Genomic DNA, 22433 nt, shown 5'->3' on the forward strand with positions numbered 1-22433 from the left:
GGAGAGAAGGATACCCAGCAGTGGCTTCAGCAGCATGGGCGGGCAGGGAGGGATCCCTGGTAGCGGCGGCCAGGCCGCATACCCCCAAGGTTATGTGTACTGCATGTTAAGAAACACTGCGCTAGACTGAGGACCTTTCCGGACTAACACAAAACCAATTTCTTTTTAGATCCGTAATTCATCAAATTGCTAAGACTCGAACGTGAGTCGATGGCACCTAACAACATTAAAATAGGCAGAATGTTGGCAGTCAGATTTGCCTTCTTCAAGGTGTGCAGAGATGAAAGGAAACCTCAAGCAATCCATAAGAACCAGGCAGCATGCCCTCCTTGCCTTGTGTGCTGGCCTTTCACCAATGTTCTGTGGGTATTGTGGAAGGGCTGGTTGAGAAATGATTTTAGTCAGCTGCTTTGGAAAAGTTAGGCAGAACTGAGCCTGTCAGGCGCTTCTAAACAAAATCAGTGCACTAACCAGTTCCGCTTGTCAGTGAGCGAGAGCCAGTGAGGCGGCATGCACAGCCCCAGGGGGAAAGCCCTAGCTAAAATAAAATGAACCCTTGGCCACTGTCCTCCCTGCCATCCGTGCAGTTTGTCTGGTAAAACAAACAAATCTTCATACTCATTTCACCCTCTCATATAGAAATTTCATCTGTTTTGGGGGTTGTTGTTTTTTTTTTTTTAAGAATTGTTTTCTACAGCAGCACCTCATTCCATTCCTAAACGTGTTGTACATGTTCACATTACATGTTAGTATTTTTTTAATTGAATTATGTGGTATTTCAGATCTGCTAAATCTGGCACAGAGTGAGCCCTGCAGCGTCTTGTAAGTGTGTGGGGTTATTTTTTATTTTTTGGACAATGTGTGCAAACACACCAATATCTTTCTAAGATCATCTGCAGCATATTTCTATCTGGTTTTCTATCTACCCCTATCGATCTCTTCCTTTAAATATCTATATACCGAGTAGCCAGATAAACAAAACAGATTGGCAGCTCAGCTGCTTTGAAATCTGCGTCCTGTTTCTTTAAAAAGAAAAAAAACAACAACCAACAACCCAGCTCATCTGTGCGGTTGAGGGAGGCTGGAAGGTCTTTTGGGCCGTGTGAGGCAGTCTCCCTGTAACAGGCGGCGTGCTGACTGATCTCGCTAACAGGGGCTTCTGTGTAAGCCGAGGCTAAACAAACACAGATGGATCTCCGCGTGCAGTCCCCAAAAATGCTGGCGACGCGGCGGGGACTTCGGATGACATTCTGAGCGCCTCAGCCGCCCCCACCCGGAGAGCCCTTTGCTTGGCCTTTGCAGTTGCATGGGGCTGGGGGGGGGGGAGGTGGGCACGGTGGGGGGGCCGAAGGAGGGGACTCCCATAAGGCGGCTTGACTGACCAAAGCGAAACCGGCTGACACTGAGCGAGCAATGAGAAACCTGCAAATGCTGGAGGAGAGGCGCTGGGAGCCGCTGTGCGTGAAAGAGATCAACGGGCTGAAGAAGCTGAAAAGGAAACCCAAAGAGGCGACGAAGCCCGCGAGCGCTCCGCAAAGTTGCCGGGTCGAGCTGGAGGCGGAGGGCGAGACGGGGCCCGGCCGGGCGCCCGGGCTGCCCGCCCTGCCGCCCGGCGCCCGGGGCCACTTCCCCGAGCACAGCCTGCCCTCCCGGCTCGTCCTGTGTGCGCAGCCGCAGCCGCGGCGGCCGAGTTACCGGGACAGCCCCGAGCCCTCGACGTCGCCCAGGAAGCGGCCGGGGGACGGCGGCGGCGGCGCCGCGGCGGAGATCAAAGCCATCCAGCAGACCCGGAGGCTGCTGGCCAATGCCCGCGAGCGCACCCGCGTGCACACCATCAGCGCCGCCTTTGAAGCGCTCCGGAAACAGGTAGGCTCCAGCCCGGAACATTGGTCGCATGCGTGCTGGGACTTTGGAGGTCTTCGCTCAATGGTTCCGCGTTTTGCGCTCGTTGACGCCGAGAACTTCCCTGGGTTCTCACTTTTTCTGAGAGCTGGTATAGCGTTAGCATTTCTGCTGCATGGACGAGCTGCTTGTTGGAGTGTTGTCAGTCTGTTAACAGGCGCATATAGTGTTGAACTAGTGCAACTTTGAAACTTCTCAGCAATAAGCTCAATAAAGACTTGGATTATCATTTATGGGTACGAAATAAGTACCTGTAGATGCGAGTCCATTCCCTTCCTTCCTTCTTTTTTTTTAATTCAAGCATCTGTCCATTGACTAATTTTATTGCATTATAATTAGGGTTATGTTTCTTTCTTTCTTTCTTTTCATTAGAGTCTTTGCACATCCAGGGAGGGTGGGGGAAACGTATTTTAAGGAATTAAATTATTTCATTATTATAGTAAAATCGTATCATAGGTATTATTGATTTAATAATTGAGATAAGGGGAGAAAATGATTGTTTAATGTAGCAATTGTATAGTTAATAGTGTGTTTCCATGTAGTTTGTATGATTTATCATTTGTATCGCACTATCAAAGTTTAAAAATCAATAAAGATTTATTAAAAAATAAAAATTCAGGCATCTTAAAGTTCTATTAGATTTTGTTTAAAGTGGGCAGCATACCTGAGATTTCTGTACCTTATGCTTTCATCGGAGATGGCTGAGAGGTATTAAGATGCAAGGCTTAAGTAGTTTGCTTGGGGACTTTGCATATCAATAGGCGGAAAGGTTTGTACAGTAGATAGATGCCATTGTCTGGGCTGGGGACAGGGGTGCAAAGGGAGCCAGGAAGCTTAACCCTAGGAAAGATCACTGAATAGTTTTTGCATAAAGTAATTGTTTTTCATCCCTCTTAACTAAAAGACCGAGGAGAATAGAGAGAGGAGAGTAACAATTTTGGGGGAAAAAAGGAGCTTGCCAATTGCTGTGTTTCTGTGCGTTAACATAAGAAGAGCCTTAGTGGGTCAGATCAATCCATCAAGCCCAGTAGCCCGTTCTCACGGTGGCCAATCCAGGTCCCTAGTACCTGGCTAAAACCCAAGGAGTAGCAATAGTCTATGCCAGTGATTCCCAACCCTGTCTTGGAGGAACACCAGGCCAATCGGGTTTTCAGGCTAGCCCTAATGAATATGCATGAGAGAGATTTGCATATGATGGAAGTGATAGGCATGCAAATTTGCTTCATGCATATTCATTAGGGCTAGCCTGAAAACCCAATTGGCCTGGTGTTCCTCCAGGACAGGGTTGGGAACCACTGGTCTATGCTACCGATCCAGGGCAGGCAGCAGCTTTCCCCATGTCTTTCTTAATAACAGACTATGGACTTTTCCTTCAGGAAATTGTCCAAACCCTTTTTAAAAAGAGGTTGTGATAAGAGCAGATAGCCTAGCTCAGGAGTAGGCAATTCCGGTCCTCGAGAGCCGGAGCCAGGTCAGGTTTTCAGGACATCCACAATAAATATGCATGAGATAGATTTGCATCTCAAGGAGGCAGTGCATGCAAATCCATCTCGTACATATTCATTGTGGATATCCTGAAAACCTGATCTGGCTCCGGCTCTCGAGGACCGGAATTGCCTACTCCTGAGCTAGGCTATCTGCTCTTATCACAACCTCTGGCAATGTTGCAGATGCTGGTACTGCTTTTCCCATGAAAAGGTATTTCCATGGAATCCCCAGCCCAACCTGGCTCCTTTTTGACTCAATGTGACTTTTTGCCATAAGAATAGTCATGCTGGATTAGACCAATGGTCCATCTAGTCCGGTATCCTGTTTCCAACGGGGGCCAATCCAGGTCACATAATTTATTTCTTCTTTCATGCCAAACTATCTATCATTCTGCTATATTTTCAGATAGTTAAATTTTCTCCAGAGGAAAAGACGCTTTGGACTGGAACAGTCTGGGCTGGGAGCCCCCAACTACACTTTTCCTTTCTCCCAGCCATACCAACCTCCCCACATACTGCTACTACCCCACTCAAAACAAACATAACAACAGCAATTAAGGTGCAATATAAAAATATAACAGTGGACACAGAATTGGAAGGAAAAGCCAGGCCACAGCTTTGTTTATTGCAAACCAGGAAATTGTTAACATTTTAAACCGTTTTTTTAAACGAACTACATGAAATAACAATATTAATAACCAATATGTTTTCATTACTCTTTCCCCACCCTGTCAGCTAGGGCTTGATATTGACACAGACCTCCATGCCCTCAGTGGGTCGCCTGACCCGTTAGCCAACTGTTCATTGAGCTTGTGACGTAGACCCCCCTCATCATCTGATGAGCAAGCAGACTCCGTAGCTTGATTCCCACCGCTGCAACAAGTGACTTGAAAAAAGACGAATAAGCAGCAGTCCTGTTCTCTTATCTAAGATATGGGTGGGAGGGAGGGAAAAAGCCACCTCCGAGGAGCAGTAAGACCTGCGATGTGGAGGTGGATTCCTTAAATAACCTCCCCTGGAACCCGCTTTCTCTCCTGCCTGCTCCAATCACAGCTTATGGCGAGGCGGGCTGATTCAAACAATGCTTCCCATCGAGATGGCCCACTCGTCACTATCCCTCCCCTTCTAACTCCCTCCCCCCCCTCGATTCTAGGACCTTCGGCCACCCATCACCCCTCAACTGTGTCAAGCCCGCCATTCAACTCCCGGTTACTATAGCCTGTAGAGACAAGCTCTTGGGCTCTTCAATCCACACTAAGAGGCTGATTCTATAAACAGCACCTAAATTGGTCAACGCCGAGAAAAATGGCGCCTGATGCATATCAAGCACACTTAGGGGCCGTTTAGCGGCGCCTATGTAAAAACTTAGGCGCCTGAAAGGTAGGCCAGGGTTTTAAAGGCCTACATTTCAGGCATCTAAGTTTTTGGAGAATCGCGTTTAGCGGCACTTAAGTTATGCTCCACCCATAGAAACGCCCACTTAGGTCTTAGGCCACCACTAAGGCCCTCTTTTACAAAGGTGCGCTAAGCGTTTTGGCGTGGATTTAGCGCACACTAAATCAAGGCGTGTGCTAACCGCTAATGCGTCCATAGGATAACATGCATGCGTTAGCGTTTAGCGTGTGTTTAGTGTGCGCTAATATTTAGTGCCTGCTAAAAAGCTTAGCGCACCTTTGTAAAAGAGGGGGTAAGTGCCATGTGATACATAGAATACATAGAGTATGACGGCAGAAAAGGGCCGACGGCCCAAGTCTGCCCACTCAAAGAACCTTCCCCTAAGCATTTCCCCGGAGTGAACCCACATGTTTATCCCATCGTTTCTTGAAGTCGAGCACTTTGCTGGCTTCAACTACCTGACGTGGAAGACCATTCCATCAATCAACCACCCTTTCGGTAAAGAAGTACTTCCTGATGTCGCCATGAAGTCTCCCACCCTTGAGTTTGATCGGATGTCCTCTTGTTGCCGTGGGACCTATAAGGAAAAAGATATCTTCCTCCACCTCAGCACGGCCTGTAAGATGTCTCCCCTCTCTCTGGTTCCTCGAGAGAATATAACTGCAGCCTGCTTAGACGTTCTTCATATGGGAGATCCTTGAGTCCTGAGACCATCTTAGTGGCCATTCGCTGAACTAATTCCATTCTCTTCACATCCTTTTGATAATGAGGCCTCCAATACTGAACGCAGTACTCCAGATGAGGTCTCACCATGAACCTGTACGATAGGCGCCTGTCTTTAGTAGAATTGGATAGGTGCCTATCACCCAATTTTTTAACCAATTTTTGAAGCTATTAAGGGTATTTTGTCAATTAAGTTAGTTGCTCTTTATAGAATCAGCCCCTAAGAGCACTTCAAAGGGCTCGCCAGGCTGAGTGCCCGCTATAGAATAATACAAGGAATTAACACGTGCTGAAATGTGGGGCTCCTTTTACTAAGCTGCGTTAGCGTTTTTAGTGCACACAGCATTTTATCGGGCGCTAGACCCGCACAACATGGCTAGAACTAACACCAGCTCAATGCTAGCGTTAGCGTCTAGCGTGTGCGGCAATTTAGCGCAAGCTATTCCGCACATTAATAACATAGTAACATAGTAGATGACGGCAGATAAAGACCCGAATGGTCCAAACAGTCTGCCCAACCTGATTCAATTTAAAATTTTTTTTTTTTTTTTCTTCTTAGCTATTTCTGGGCAAGAATCCAAAGCTTTACCCGGTACTATGCTTGGGTTCCAACTGCCGAAATCTCTGTTAAGACTTACTCCAGTCCATCTACACCCTCCCAGCCATTGAAGCCCTCCCCTGCCCATCCTCCACCAAACGGCCATACACAGACACAGACCGTGCAAGTCTGCCCAGTAACTGGCCTTAGTTCAATATTTAATATTATTTTCTGATTCTAAATCTTCTGTGTTCATCCCACGCTTCTTTGAACTCAGTCACAGTTTTACTCTCCACCATCTTTCTCGGGAGCGCATTCCAGGCATCCACCACCCTCTCCGTAAAATAGAATTTCCTAACATTGCCCCTGAATCTACCACCCCTCAACCTCAAATTATGTCCTCTGGTTTTACCATTTTCCTTTCTCTGGAAAAGATTTTGTTCTACGTTAATACCCTTTAAGTATTTGAACGTCTGAATCATATCTCCCCTGTCTCTCCTTTCCTCTAGGGTATACATATTCAGGGCTTCCAGTCTCCTCATACGTCTTCTGGCGCAAGCCTCCTATCATTTTCGTCGCCCTCCTCTGGACCGCCTCAAGTCTTCTTACGTCTTTCGCCAGATACGGTCTCCAAAACTGAACACAATACTCCAAGTGGGGCCTCACCAATGACCTGTACAGGGGCATCAACACCTTCTTCCTTCTACTGACTACGCCTCTCTTTATACAGCCCAGAATCCTTCTGGCAGCAGCCACTGCCTTGTCACACTGTTTTTTCGCCTTTAGATCTTCGGACACTATCACCCCAAGGTCCCTCTCCCCATCCGTGCATATCAGCTTCTCTCCTCCCAGCATATAATGTTCCTTCCTATTATTAATCCCCAAATGAATTACTCTGCATTTCTTTGCATTGAATTTTAGTTGCCAGGCATTAGACCATTCCTCTAACTTTTGCAGATCCTTTTTCATATTCTCCACTCCCTCTTCGGTGTCTACTCTGTTACAAATCTTGGTATCATCTGCAAAAAGGCACACTTTTCCTTCTAACCCTTCAGCAATGTCACTTACATACATATTGAACAGGATTGGCCCCAGCACCGAACCCTGAGGGACTCCACTAGTCACCTTTCCTTCCTTCGAGCGACTCCCATTAATCACCACCCTCTGGCGTCTGTCCGACAGCCAGTTTCTGACCCAGTTCACCACTTTGGGTCCTAACTTCAGCCCTTCAAGTTTGTTCAACAGCCTCCTATGAGGAACTGTATCAAAGGCTTTGCTGAAATCCAAGTAAATTACATCTAGCATATGTCCTCGATCCAGCTCTCTGGTTACCCAATCAAAAAATTCAATCAGGTTCGTTTGGCACGATTTACCTTTTGTAAAGCCATGTTGCCTCGGATCCTGTAACCCATTAGATTCAAGGAAATACACTATCCTTTCTTTCAGCAACACTTCCATTATTTTTCCAACAACTGAAGTGAGGCTCACCGGCCTGTAGTTTCCTGCTTCATCCCTGTGACCACTTTTATGAATAGGGACCACATCTGCTCTCCTCCAATCCCCAGGAATCACTCCCGTCTCCAGAGATTTGTTGAACAAGTCTTTAATAGGACTCGCCAGAACCTCTCTGAGCTCCCTTAGTATTCTGGGATGGATCCCGTCTGGTCCCATCGCTTTGTCCACCTTCAGTTTTTCAAGTTGCTCATAAACACCCTCCTCCGTGAACGGCGCAGAATCTACTCCATTTTCTCGTGTAACTTTGCCAGACAATCTCGGTCCTTCTCCAGGATTTTCTTCTGTGAACACAGAACAGAAGTATTTGTTTAGCACATTTGCTTTCTCCTCATCACTCTCCACATATTTGTTCCCAGCATCTTTTAGCCTAGCAATTCCATTTTTTATCTTCCTCCTTTCACTAATATATCTGAAAAAAATTTTATCTCCCTTTTTTACATTTTTAGCCATTTGTTCTTCCGCCTGTGCCTTCTCCAAACGTATCTCTCTCTTGGCTTCTTTCAGTTTCACCCTGTAGTCCTTTCTGCCCTAACATGGCTTAGTAAAAGGAGTCCTTGATGTCAAAAATCCTGGTATCTAGCTGACGGCAGTTGGGCACATAAATAGCCCCTATAGCACTGCGCCAAAATTTTTGGAATGCCTCTGACCCACCCCTCCTGTGGCCATGCCCCTCATGAGACAATTTAGGTGCACAATGTTGTACTGTGGAATAGTGTGCAAGCAAATTCACATGCAAAATCAATGTTCATTAATGGCTCATTAGCTAATTACCGTTTTGCTGGCATATAGGACGTACTTTTTTCCCCTCAAAATATGCTTAAAATATGAGGTGCATCTTATGCGCCGGTAATCAAAATTATGAGTTGAAATTTCAGTCAGTCTAAAACTTCTGGTTTATATTACATAACATAACATCGGATTACTAGACCATGTAACCGTAAGTTCGATTCGGATTACAAAAGGTTATAAAATGAAAATATGCAATGGAATTTAAATCAGTCAGACATTTTAAAAAGAGGAAGGTTTTCAGCTGGTTTCTGAAATGTTCGTACGAACAAGATGGAATCAACAACGATCGAAATTCTTTGTCATAGGAGGCTGCTTGGTCAAGATATTTCTTGCTTTTACATCCCTTAACAGATGGAAAAATGAAAAGGGCATGTTATCTTCTACTGTTCTTATTGGATGCTACAAGAAATCTATCAGCTAGATAAAGCGGGGCTGAACCGAAGGCAATTTTATAGCAGAGACAACCCAGTTTAAAGATAACACAAGTCTCCACAGGAAGCCATTGCAGCTCACGTTAAAAACGGGGGTCACATGATCATATTTCTTCAAGCCGTATATCAATCTAACCGTAGTATTCTGAATCAATTTCAGTCTGGCCATATTTTTCTTAGTGCTTGTTAAATAAATGATATTACAATAATCAAGAAGACTCAGCAATAGTGACTGAACCAAAAGTTTGAATGCAGAAACTTCAAAATACGATATAATAGTACACAACTTCCATAGAGTATAATATCCCTTTTGGATCACGGCGTCAATCTGATTTTTCATAGTTAAATACTGATCAAAGATAACTCCCGGTATTTTGATCGTCGGGCATATCGTATATAGAATTTATCCTGATTGATGGTTCGTGGGAGATCTTTTGAGATGAAGCAAAAAAATATTTAGGGCTCCTTTTAGTAAAGTGGGATCCTTTTACTATGTGTTTTTAGCACACGTAGGATATACACCACACGCTATGCGGCTAGAAATAACGCCAGCTCAATGCTGGCGTTAAGGTCTAGCGTGCACAGCAATGTAGCGCGTGCTATTCCACACGTTAAAGCCCTAGCGCACCTTAGAAAAAGGAGCCCTTAGTCTTATTGTGATTCAATTTCAGTTTAAATTCCAGCATCCATAAATCCTCCAATTTCATCATGTTGTTTCTGCTCTCTCTCAGACCTAAAAGGTACCTAACTGCAGTGTTCCATGGTTACATTTTTTTGTAGACATATATAACTATAAAATTAGTACAGTAAATCATTATGAAAATTCATGAAAAAATGTAGAAAATTATTTGGATCCCCAAATGTGAGAAGTCTGTATAGAATTCAGGGGCTTTTCCACTGCATTGGAAAGAAGAGAAATGAAAATATGGAGAAGGCTGTTAATTACGAGGGGAATGATATGGAACCATGAAACTTACGAGTTATTCCACACTTTTCAATGAAATGAAATAAAAAGTGTCAAGAGAAGTGTGGAGCAAACTCATGAGTTTCATATCTTCCATATCATTCTCTTCTTGGCTGGGCTGAGAACTTTTCAGCGGCCCCTCGTACTGGCCAGTTTATTTGACCCTGATGGTGGATGAATTTAATAAAATCAAGGCTAAATGGAAAGATACTGATGCATCTTGGAATTAGCAGAGGAAAATCATGCCAAACCAATATGATCAATTTCACTGATTAAATGATCATAATATTTGAGCAGGCTTGGATACCACCCTACTAGTTGGGCAGTATATCAAAAGTCAAATAAAGATAAATATAAGCTTTAATTTAAAAAAAAAAAAAAAATCACAGTATGCCACTCAAGACTGGTAAATAAAGCTGAGCTGAGCAGGTCCTAATGTGGTAAATTAGGTAAGAAACTAATTGATAGGCAACAGAGGGTAATTTTGAATAGTGTGCTCCGGGAAGAGATGTTGCCAGTGGAGCCCATCAGGGATCAGTTCTAGGTCTGGTTCTGCTCAATATTTTGGAAAATGATATTGCAGAGCAATTTGGTGAAAATGGTTTGTCTCCTTGCAGAAACTGTAACAGGGGAGTACTCCAAAAGGAGTCAAATGTGAGGACCGATTTGTGGCAGTTTGATAAATGATCAAATATTTGGCAATTAAAGATTTAGGGTTTTTTTTACTCAGGCGCGCTAAATATTGGCACTTGTTGAATGCGAACCCGTGGCAACGTGTCCATAGGATATAATGGGCGCGTTAGCATTTAGCGTGTGCTAAGATGCACTAGCGTGCCTTAGTAAAAGGACCCCTTAATGTAATAAAGTGCAAAGTTTTGCATTTATGGCACAGAAATGCAAGATAGGAAGTCCACAGTGGCAAGGGGAGGGGGGTAGTAGGGTACTGATGCACAATAGGAGAGAGATCATGGGGTGATTGTAAAAATGACGCTGCTGTCAGGGCTGGATTGATGCACGGGCCTTCTAAACTTGTGAACACAAAAGGGGGTAAAAGTAACCACAAAAAAAAACATCCACAGCAAAAAGATGGGAACGATGTAGTATAATTTGCTGATAATATAAAATAAACTCTCCAAAGTAAAAGCTTAAATCGTCTGAGTACCTGAAGTTTGGAGGGTGGCCAATGTTACACTGATTTTTAAAAAGGATTTCAGGGGAGATCTGGGAAATTGCAGGCCGGTAAGCCTGACTTCAGAGCCAGGCAAAATACTGTAATGCAAACAATTATAAGAAATAAAATTGTTCAACACACAGATAAACGTGATTTAATGAGACGGAGTCAGCATGGGTTCAGCCGAGGGAGATCTTGCCTCACCAATTTGCTTGACTTCTTTAAAGGTGTGGATAAAGGGGAGCCAGTTGATGTGTAGTGTATCTAGATTTTCAGTAAGCTTTTGACAGAGTTCTTCAAGAGAGGCACCTGAGAAAATTAGAGTCATGGGATAGGAAGCAATATTCAGTTGTGGATTAAGAATTGGCTTTTGGATAGAAAACAGAGCGTAGAGTTAAATAGCCATTTTCTCAGTGGTGGAAGGTAAATAGTGGGGTGCCACAGGGATCTGTACTGGGACCTGTGCTATTTAATTTATTTATAAATGATCTGGAAACTGGAATGATGAGTAAAGTGATTAAATTTGCAGGTAAATATGTTGGGGCATTTAGTTTGCTGGCCTGCAATAGAAACCTCTATCACAGCAGCTTTGTAAAAGGAGTCCTAAGGTAGTTAGTCATGAGCATTTACACCAGCCACTGAGGGCCAGATTTTCACACAAAAATCTGTCTTTAACTTGCTCGCTAAATAGGTTCCAGCTGATTTACCGTGCACGTATCGTAGTGGTGGATTATCAAAACGGCTTAGGGAGGTCTTTTCTGAGTTTTCTAGCAGTCTCCGATACTGTCATGCAAATGTAGTACAACCAAGTCATTAATATTAAAATGATCACTCCGAAAGATTCTCTAACCTCGTAGTGCCACATTTGCATCCTAAATTTACCGACAGGTCTAAGCTGTTGTTTTCATACTTTCTGACACTGACAGGAAAGTAAGGCTCGACACTTTCTGACACTGGCTCTACTTTCTGACACTGACTCGACTTTCTGACACTGACAGGAAAGTAAGGCTCAACAGCTCAGATCCCACTCCCCAGGCAAATTGAAAAACCCCCAAAACAAATTGAAGTTCGGCAGGAGAGATGCCCACTCTCTTTTGCTGTGTCACCGACACTAATAACACCCCCCCTTGGCAGCGGGAGAGATGCCCACTCTTTCCCCGCCAAACAACACCCCCCAACACCCGTCGGCAGCAGGAGAGATTCCTACGCTCTCCTGTCACCAAGCAACACCCCACCTCTGGCAGTGGGAGAGATGCCCAATCTCTCCCGCTGCCAAGCAACACCCCCCCCCCCCAATACTTCCTTGGCAGCGAAGATCTGGCCAATCGGAATCTTAGGCCACTCCCAGTGCATTCCAGAAAGCACTAGGAGATGGACCTAAGATTCTAGTTGGCCCAGTGCCTAAGGCACCTCCTACAGGAAGAGCCTTAAGCACCTGGGCCAATCATTTGAGAAATCCGGAAACAGCCATTCCAAGCTTATTAGAATTAATAGAGAAATTTGGAAAATTTTCAGGGTACAAGATAAATTGGAGTAAATCAGAAGTTCTTCCTCTTAATGTCCATTGTACAAAAGGATTATTTGAAACATTCCCCTTTCTATGGAAAGAGGACGGAATAAAATATTTAGGCATTTGGATAAAAAAACACTTTGGAAGAAACAATGAAAGTGAATAAAAAATTTTATTACAGAAGGTAACAGATATGTGTGAGCAATGGAATCCTTTACATCTGTCCAAACTATTAAAATGATGATCTTGCCTGTGGTTTGTTATCAAATGTGTATGTTACCGTTTTTTTTTCAGGGGTCCTTTTATAAAAAGTTAAATTGTATTCTAACAAAATTTATTTGGCTGGGTAAAAAGGCTAGAATTGCTTTAGTATCTCTACAAAAACCGATTATAGAGGGAGGGGTAAATTTTCCCAACTTCTCTAGGTATCATCAATCTTATATTATGCACCAGGGTATGTATTGGATCCTCCCAGAGCCTGTTCATAATATCCCAGATTGGTTTTGGTTGGAATGGCGCCTCATGTTTCCTCTGCGATTATGCCATGTACTTAGTATCAAAATGCCTAGAATATGTAAAGAAAATAGAATACTTGTAGACACATGGAAAACAATAAGATATGTGAGCAATCTTAACACCTATTCCAATTAATAAATCAACAAATCAAACTATATGGCTGAACTCCAAGATTCAAATTGGCGGATATAAAGTCATCTGGAAGCATTGGATGATTGCAGGAATACGTGTATTAGAAGATGTTATTTCTAATGGTAAACTGCTTGAGTTTTCACAGTTGCAACATAAATATGGACTTAATAATTCACAAAGTTATAGATGGTTGCAACTGAAGCAGGCCATTCAGGCGGGGTTCCCTGAATGGAAAAATCTCACTAATCAATATAATTTAGAGTTCTTATGCTTTCAGGTGGACTTCCTGGAGCACCAGGCCGCACAGTGGTACAAATTAATATCTGGATTTATAAATAAAAAACCAAAAACTGATCTTCGGGACATTTGGAGCATTGAGATCAAGCATCAAATTACGGCGTCTCAATGGCCACGAATTTGTTCTTGGAGTTTGAGATGTGCAATGTCTGCATCTATGAGACAAACTTGGTTTTTCTGTTGCATAGAGCATTTTGGACCGCTGTTCGTTTACATAAATTAGATAGGTCTAAGTCTGATAGATGTTGGCACTGCAATCTTGAAGCTGGGACTTTAGACCATCTATTATTCTATTGTCCATTTATTTTGGATTTTTGGAAATCAATATGGGGCCAAATAAATAGTTTATTGGAAAATCCAGTGGCACTATCAAAAGATACTGTTTTATTTGGCATGTCAATGAGGGCAAAGAGTCCAATATCCTCAAAAAATTATATGCTTTTGTTAATTATGACTGGAGTCGCCATTCAACAAATTACTTTCAATTGGAAAAATTGGAGTAGATTAAACTTTAATTTCTGGTGGAATTCTTTAGGCCATATATATAAGATGGAAAGAATACTAGCCATACAGAAAGGACATTTTAATAAATTCAAAGATGTTTGGGGACCATTAACAGATTATTGTAATGAGTAAATAACACATTTCCCTTATTTACATAATTGGAACTGAGTGGGTGGGGGTGGAGGTGGGGGGTTTCTGATCTTGCATTATTTGCTTGGATTAGTAGAAAAGAATATATTATATGATATACATGAGTACATTTGATATGGTAAGAATGGGATGGGGATAAACTTCATTAATTTAAGATGATTGTAATAGAAATTCAAGTGAAGTTTGTAAGTTTAAATGTCTCTGGTGTAAGTTGTTAAAATGAATAAAGAATTTTGGAAAAAAAAAAGTTAAAAGTAATTTAAATAGGCGAATTAAATAAAAGTAGGGAGGTGGTTGGTTGCCTGTGATGTCATCAGGAGCGTATAAAGTTTTTACACAAGAGACTACAGGAACTCACGGCAGTCATTTCCTATTGGCGATCTGCACGGGACAGGAGCATAGGAAGATCACTCCTGCCCCAAAAGCCTGCTAGACCACCAGGTGATGCCGGGGGGAAGGCGGGAGGGAGGCGGGGGTGGGTCAGAGCCGGAGGAGAAGATATTTGCGGTTTTTCTCAATTCGCAGTCGGGCTCTGCTCCTATCCCCCGCGAATACCGAGGGAGAAGTGTACATTGTGGATGACTTCCTGAATGCAATAATTTGTGCAAATGATGTGGGTAGATGCATTTGCAAATCTGAACAGTCACTGGTTGTCGGGTTTGTGTGTATTTATTTTGCCTTTGCAAAGGCTTTTGTAAAAATTATTTCTGAATTGCTGAATGAGCTGGAGAACCATACAAATCCATTTGTTAGGGATTTGTACAAAGCACAAATTCATATGGAAGAATGTGATGATCTAACATAATTCTGCCTTAAAGAGGTAGATGTGATGTTTTGATGGTAAAGTTTGTAATTTTGCAAGGATTCTATAGTTTCAAATGAGCATCATAAATGCCATTTGAATAATATTTAACTGAGCTGGTATCAGAAGAAAAATTTCTGGTGGTAGCAGCTTATTTCTACGAGTAGACTCGCATGTTAGTGTACTTGCCTTTTCTTTTGGTCCCTTTTTCTAACTCATCATAAAATATTTCCTTGCCAGCATTTAACTGTGTTGTCTCCAGTTGTACTTTCCTTTGAAGGGTGGACTGAGTGTGCCAGGGGTTGGCAGCTTCACCTCCTTCTCTGCAAATACATCTGTCTCTGAGTTCTAATTGCCATTTTTCCCAGGCTCTCAGTTTCTATTCGATATGGTCTAATTGGTGCTCCTTCTCCCTCCCTTGCTCCTGAGAATGAGTTGTGCCACCCACCGTGTCTCCCCTACCCTTTTTGCAGTACTGAACCAGACAGCTATTTTCCCGCTAAACCAACATGTAATGTACCTGTTTAAGCCACTAATAAAATTCTGCATAAATTGTCTTGCATACTGTGACAGGGTGAATGGCTAACCAAAAAAACAATTCACTACAAATTAGTGACAATCTGGTTGTACTGAATAGCAAAACCTACTGGTGTGTGGTACTATTGGGCAGTGAGATGTAAAAGAGGTTAATACTCAGTTTGGCCACTGTCCATATGCATGTATTTATTTGTTGGGATGTGGCGTAGAATGGGTACAAGTGGATTGATTTCATACTGCATCAAGACTTACAAAGACTAGGGGGACACTCGCTGAAGTTACATAGTAATACTTTTAAAACCAATAGGAGGAAATATTTTTTTCACTCTGGAATGCATTGCCAGAGGATGTCGTAAGAGTAGTTAATGTTGCTGGTTTGAAAAAAAACGTTTAGACATGTTCCTGGAGGAAAAGTCCATAGTCGGCTGTTGAGACAGACATGGGAAAAACCAGTGCTTGCCCTGAATTAGTAGCATAGAATGCTGCTACTATTTGGGTTTTTGCCAGGTACTTGTGACCTGGATTGGCCTTCATGAAGATGGGCTAGATGGACCATTGTTCTGATCCAGTAAGGCTACTCTTATTTTCTTATGTTTATGAAGAGATTCACTCAAGGCAGTGTACAGCAGGGCCATAGTGAGCTATTTCTAGGCAGTGCAGCCGCACAGGGCAGAAGGGAGGCAGGGGCTCTAAAATAATGTCCTGGTCCATTGTGATGCAGTGGGCAGGATAGGAGCAATGGAAATAAAACCCAGATGTCTCAATCCGTCCTCCTATCTAGGGTCAGACGGGTCTTGTTTCCAGCTCGGGACGGCCCTATTGTACAGCAGGTATAGCTTGTACCCCTCGTGGGATTGGATAGCAGGGTGTTAAACCCTTCTCTTGAATAGGCCAAGAAGGGCCATCATTCATTCATAGCTCAGACTTTACATCTTAGCCAAAAAGGTCAAATGGCAATAGAGGGGTCAATATTCAGCAAGTGATGGTGAGCATTTTGCTGATCACTGCCAACGATACTCATAGATATGTAACACTGGGCCCTGTCTGGGCATCGAAAATGAATATCCAGTTTACACCACCTCGAACCGCAAGGCATTATGCGGTATATAAATAAATACTTATGTTATATGGAGCTGGCTAATGAATAGCTGGTAAAGTCAATATTCAGAGCTTAAGTGGCTATAGGGTACTGCATAAAGATAGAGTATTTGTATTCTGCCAGGGTCGTTATGCTCATGTTACCCCTTTCCTCTTCACTGGCTCCCTGTCTGCTTCCACATACAGTTCAAACTCCTCTTACTGACCTACAAGTGTACTTACTCTGCGGCTCCTCTTAGCCCTGCCTCCACGCTGCCCCAGGAACGCCGTTCTTCGGGTAAGCCTCTCCCTTTTCTATACCCTTCTCCTCTACTGCCAGCTCCCAACTCTGCCCCTTCTGCTTTGCTGCACCATATGCCTGGAACAATCTGCCTGAGTTAGTTTGCTAGGCTCCATCTCCGGAGGTATTCAAATCCAGGCTCAAAGCCCACTTATTCAAAGCTGTGTTTAGGTCCTAACGCTTCCAACTTGTTTCTCTCTTTATCTGTTAAATCTCATTCCCTCTGTAGCCCCTACCCTCTCTACCTCTTCATCCCTTTCTATTTCCCTTCATGAGCAGCCTACACTTCTCCCTCCGTATTCTCGGTTTCAGCAATCGCGGTTTCGATTATTCATGGTTTTTAGCTTGCTGTTCCCCCCCCCCCCTCCCCAATTACGCCAACTTGCGTAGAGAAATCGCCGATTCCAAGTGTTTACAGAGAAAATCGCTGATTTCTTCACTGTGTCTTGCCTCTCCTTCAGGAACAGGCCCGGTCTCCCACCATGTTGTTCGCTGTTTCACCATATTCACGATGGTTTTTAATAGAAAACCGCGAATAACATATGAAAAAGTTATTTGCGGTTTTTCCGTATTCGCAGGTCTGTTAACCCTTTCAGGACCATAAGGATCGTAGGCCAATTTTTGTGGTTTTGACGACATTTTTATGGTAAAAAGGGCTTGCAGATGCCAAAAAATTGATTTTTTTTGTGAAATATCATCATTTTTATTTAAAAAATCACACTTCTGGCTTATGGACAGTGTGGCAAGTGAATCTTCTCGTCAATCTGGCAACGACGCTAATGAATGAATGTCGGAACCAGTTTGTTTACATAAAGGCAGTATCATATGGAATCCGTACATATCAAATTTAGAACTGTAGACTATCCCAATCAAAATTTATAGGATTTTAAAGTTATGGGACAAATATGTCCCTTGGTCCTGAAAGGGTTAATCCCCTATCACAGCGAATACTGAGGGAGAAGTGTATTTCAATCCACCCTGTGTCCTGTGTGTCTGTCAGAGTTAGATTGTAAGTTCTTTCAAGCAGGAACCATCTCTTACATGTTTAATGTACAGTGCTTCATGCATCTGGTAGTGCTACAGAAATAATAAATAGTAGTAGTAATAGATACTGCTGTGATTTATGTGGTCCCATTTATGCAGTTAGCCTGGCCAGGTAAGTGCTAAATATTGCCGCTTAACCAGCCAACTGCTGATTCCACCCCTGGAATGTCCCCAAAATAGCCAGTTTCCAATTAGGTTCTAACTGCTGCTTAAAATTAGCGGATAGCTGCAAACAAATGATTTAGAGGGGCATTTTTGATATGATGTTCAAATGGCCATTTCTTAGATGTGCTTGTCTTCAGTGCATCTGTCTTTTAGAACCATTAAAATAAAAAACATGTCCATAAGAAAATCACACAAAACAAACCATTGGAGGGGCCAGCAGTTTTACTAGACTGGCCACACAGATATCCCAGCAGAGCAGTGGAGCAGCTTAGAGGGCTCTGTAGTGAGTGTCACATAAAAAGCCCAGGCACCTTAGGTGTTAGAATGGGGGGGCATGGTCCCCCCTCCAAATTAGCATGTGAGAGGGACCAATGGGAATCCTGTGGAATCCACATGGGCATCTTCCTTCCTCCCTGCCACACTTATTCACAAAACCGTGGACAATAGCTCCTACATGCTGCCATTGGCTGACGTGGAAGCCTTCACTCTGACATCAGAGGGAAGGCTTCCGAGTCAGCCATGGGCAGCATGTAGGAACCGCTGACCACAGCTTTGTGAAAAAGTGTGGCTGGAAGGAAGGAGGAGAAGGCCTATCCAGCCGTCCAGAACTGGTACACACCCATGGGTGGGAGACACAAACTTGGGACACAGAAAGAGGGAGGGAGTGCATTAGAACATGAGGAAGGGAGCACTTTGGGACACAAGAGAGGAAGGGAAGTATGGGGCATGAACTTAAGACATAAGAAACATAGAAACATAGAATATGATGGCAGAAAAGGGCTATAGCCCATCAAGTCTGCCCACTCCAATGACCCACCCCCCTGACTTTACTCCCTTAGAGATCTCACGTGAATGTCCCATTTTCTCTTAAAATCTGACACACTGCTGGCCTCAATCACCTGCAGAGGTAGACTGTTCCAATGATCGACCACCCTCTCTGTGAAGAAGTATTTCCTGGAATCACCACGAAATTTCCCTCCCCTGATTTTCAGCGGATGCCCTCTGGTGGTCGAAGGACCTGTAGGACAGAAGATAACATCTTCCACCTCGATACGGCCCGTAACATATTTGAACGTCTCAATCATGTCCCCCCTCTCTCTTCGTTCCTCTAGTGAGTACAGCTGCAATTTATTTAGCCTTTCTTCATACGTGAGATCCCTGAGCCCCGAGACCATCCTGGTGGCCATTCGCTGAACCGACTCAATTCGCCGCACATCTTTCCGGTAGTGTGGTCTCCAGAATTGAACACAATACTCCAAATGAGGTCTCACCATGGATCTGTACAGTGGCATTATCACTTCAGGTCTCCTGCTGACAAAACCCCTACGGATACAACCCATCATTTGCCTTGCCTTGGAGGAAGCCTTCTCCACTTGATTGGCAGCCTTCATGTCATCACTAATGATCACCCCTAAATCACGTTCCGCCGTGGTCCTAGCCAAGGTCTCACCATTTAGTGTGTAAGTTCTGCATGGATTTCTCTTACCCAGGTGCATTACTTTACACTTTTTAGCATTAAAGCATAGCTGCCAAGTCGATGACCACTGTTCCAGTAGTAGTAGGTCCTGCGTCATACTGTCAGGCAAAATGCTTTTGCCTACTATGTTGCATAGTTTGGCGTCGTCGGCAAACAAAGATACTTTTCCTCTAAGCCCTTGGGTCATATCACCTATGAATAAGTTGAATAGAATCGGGCCCAAGACTGAGCCCTGTGGTACTCCACTGGTCACGTCTGACGTTTTGGAGGGGGTACCGTTAACCACTACCTTTTGAAGTCTATCATGTAGCCAGTCCCTAACCCATGCAGTTAGTGTGTCCCCTAATCCCAGCGATTTCAGCTTGTTCAATAACCTGCGGTGTGGGACGCTATCAAAAGCTTTGCTGAAGTCCAAATATATCACATCCAGAGACTCCCCGGCATCCAGTTGTCTAGTTACCCAGTCAAAGAAGCCAATCAGATTAGATTGGCAGGACCTGCCCTTGGTAAATCCGTGTTGGTGGGGATCACGTAGGTTTTCTTCGTCCAGGATTGTGTCAAGTTTCTGCTTGATCAGTGTTTCCATAAGCTTGCTCACTATGGATGTGAGACTCACTGGTCTGTAATTTGCCGTCTCTGTCCTGCAGCCTTTTTTGTGAAGTGGAATAACGTTGGCTGTTTTTCAGTCCAAGGGAACTCTTCCGGTACGTAGGGAAAGATTGAAGAGTACGGCTAACGGTTCTGCCAGGACTTGGCTCAACTCTCTGAGTACCCTGGGGTGTATGTTGTCTGGTCCCATGGCTTTGTTTACTTGGAGTCTTGAAAGTTCGTAGTAGACGCTGCTGGGCGTAAACTCGAAATCTTGAAACGGGTCTTTCTGGTTGTCTCTTGTCCGTAACTGCGGACCGGCTCCCGGCGCTTCACAGGTGAAGACTGAGCAGAAGTATTCGTTTAATAGTTCTGCCTTGGCAGAATCCGATTCTGCATAGTTTCCGTCCGATTTCCTAAGGCGTTCTATCCCATCTTTGTTTCTTTTCCTGTCACTAATATACCTGAAGAAGGATTTATCCCCTTTCTTAATGTTCCGTACAAGATCTTCTTCTGTTCGGAGTTTGGCCTCTCTGACTGCCTGTTTGACTGCCCTAGATCTGACCAGATAGTCTTCTTTCGCCCGCTTTCCAAAATGTTTGTAGGATGAAAGGATGGAGGGAAAGACATGCTGAGGTGGGGGGGAATAAAAAGAGAGAACTGTTAGGCATGGGTGTGTGAGTGAGAGGGAAAGAGAGATGATGAAAGAGGAGAATTGATGGGCATAGAGAGGGAGAGAATTGTTGGTAGTGGGAAAGGAATGAGGTAGAGATGCATAGGAAAGAGAGAGATGAGAGGGAGAAATGTTGGATGTGGTGGTGGAGGGAATGGAAGGAGAGATGTGGCATGGTGCTAGAGAGAGGTGATAGAAGGAGAAATGTTGGGCAAGGGGCTGGTGGGCATGGGCGAAAGATGGTATGCATGATCCCAGGGATGAGAGAGGGAGAGATGTTGGATGTGGCAGTAAAAAGGGTGGGAGAGATGCACCCTGGATTCTCCCTCTCTCTCTTTCCGCACTTCTTTTCCAGCAAGGGAGGGAATGAGAGAGAGATGGTGGACAGTAAGAGAGAGGGAATCATGTTGCACATGGGAGTGGAGAAGAGACAGGAAGAAATGCTGGGCAGGGATGAGGAAGTGAAAAAGAATGTGCTTTGTGTAGTTTAATTTTATATTGTTAATAAGATTATATTGTGTGTATATGAAAAATGAATAGAAAAAATGGCGTTATAATTAATACTATTATTGTGGGGCGGAGTCTAAGTTGGAGCTTGGGTGGGTCTAGGACGGAGCTTGGATGAAGTCTAGGACGGAGCTTGGATGAAGTCTAGGGCGGAGCCTTTGTCCCTCTCAACAAAAAAGTGTTCCGCTGCCTATGCCAGGTACCATAACCCCTCTTGTGTGGGGAGCCCTCCAAACACCACCCAAAACTTACTGGAACAAACTGTACACCACACCAATAGCCCTTATGCCTGCAGGTGTCACCTATATTTACTGTAGGTACAATGGGATTAGAGTTAATTTTGGAAGGCTCACACAATCCACCATAAGTGTAGTACTTAGAGTAGGATATGGACCTGAGTCCCCATCTTAGTGGTTGACTTCACCGCCCACCAGCCTACTCCAGGAACCTGCTTGCTGCTCTACTAGGATTGGCCACAACATCTGAAGCTGTCATTCAGGCAGGAACGTACTGTTTCATTCACATCTTTCAGGGCTGCGAGGTGCTCATGCTGTCATCCCTCCAGTGGTCATCTGATCAGGTTGGGCACCTCTTTGGTACTTATTTGTTGCTAAAACAGATCAAGACCCAAGTGCCCAAATTGTTCTCTTCCCCCCCCCCTTTACACACACATACACTAAGAGCTCAGACCTTCCCCAAAACATGATAGCAGCCAATGCTTAGAGCATCAGTTAGGTGTTTCATGGGAGCGAAGAGGGAGAGGAGAGTAGGAGCTGGGGACAGGATCATTATGCCTGGGACATATTTCATCCACAGTCCACACATAGGGCCTCCCATCATCTCATTGTCTCATCTTCCTTTTGACCAACAGAGATCTGGGAGACAGAAAGAGACCACAAGAAACATGACACATGTTCTGGTCTGTTAAGAACTCCATTGGCCAGTCATACACAGGATTAAGGGAAGGGGTAAAACGCGGACCTGACGGACCTCGCGGATCTAAACCCGTACGGCCTTAAAAATCTGAGGTCCGTGTCCCTGCCGCTTGTAGTTTCTGTCGCTGACAGACCTTGATGAGATTTTAGCGCTGACGGATCCGTCTCAGCATAGGGAAGGAAAAGTGTTAGGATCCGTCAGCGCTAAAATCTCTTCGAGGTCTGTCAGAGCCAGAGACTAGTGCTGGAGTTTGGAGACTTCTTTTCCATAACGCACGTCCAAAACCTATGTCCCCGCTCTCT

General features: G+C 44.1%; 1 protein-coding gene across 1 annotated transcript in view; it reads left to right on the top strand.

The window, feature by feature from the left end:
* Window positions 1-1056: 1056 nt before the first annotated feature.
* Window positions 1057-22433, top strand: part of ATOH8 (atonal bHLH transcription factor 8) — a 102701-nt gene continuing 81324 nt past the window's right edge. Inside the window, exon 1 of the mRNA XM_033951640.1 lies at window positions 1057-1866. Within this exon, the coding sequence (XP_033807531.1) occupies window positions 1414-1866 (453 nt within the window). The 5' untranslated portion in view covers window positions 1057-1413. The remainder of the gene's footprint in view (window positions 1867-22433) is intronic.

Source organism: Geotrypetes seraphini, chromosome 1, assembly GCF_902459505.1.
Source record: "Geotrypetes seraphini chromosome 1, aGeoSer1.1, whole genome shotgun sequence".
Taxonomy (NCBI): Eukaryota; Metazoa; Chordata; class Amphibia; order Gymnophiona; family Dermophiidae; genus Geotrypetes; species Geotrypetes seraphini.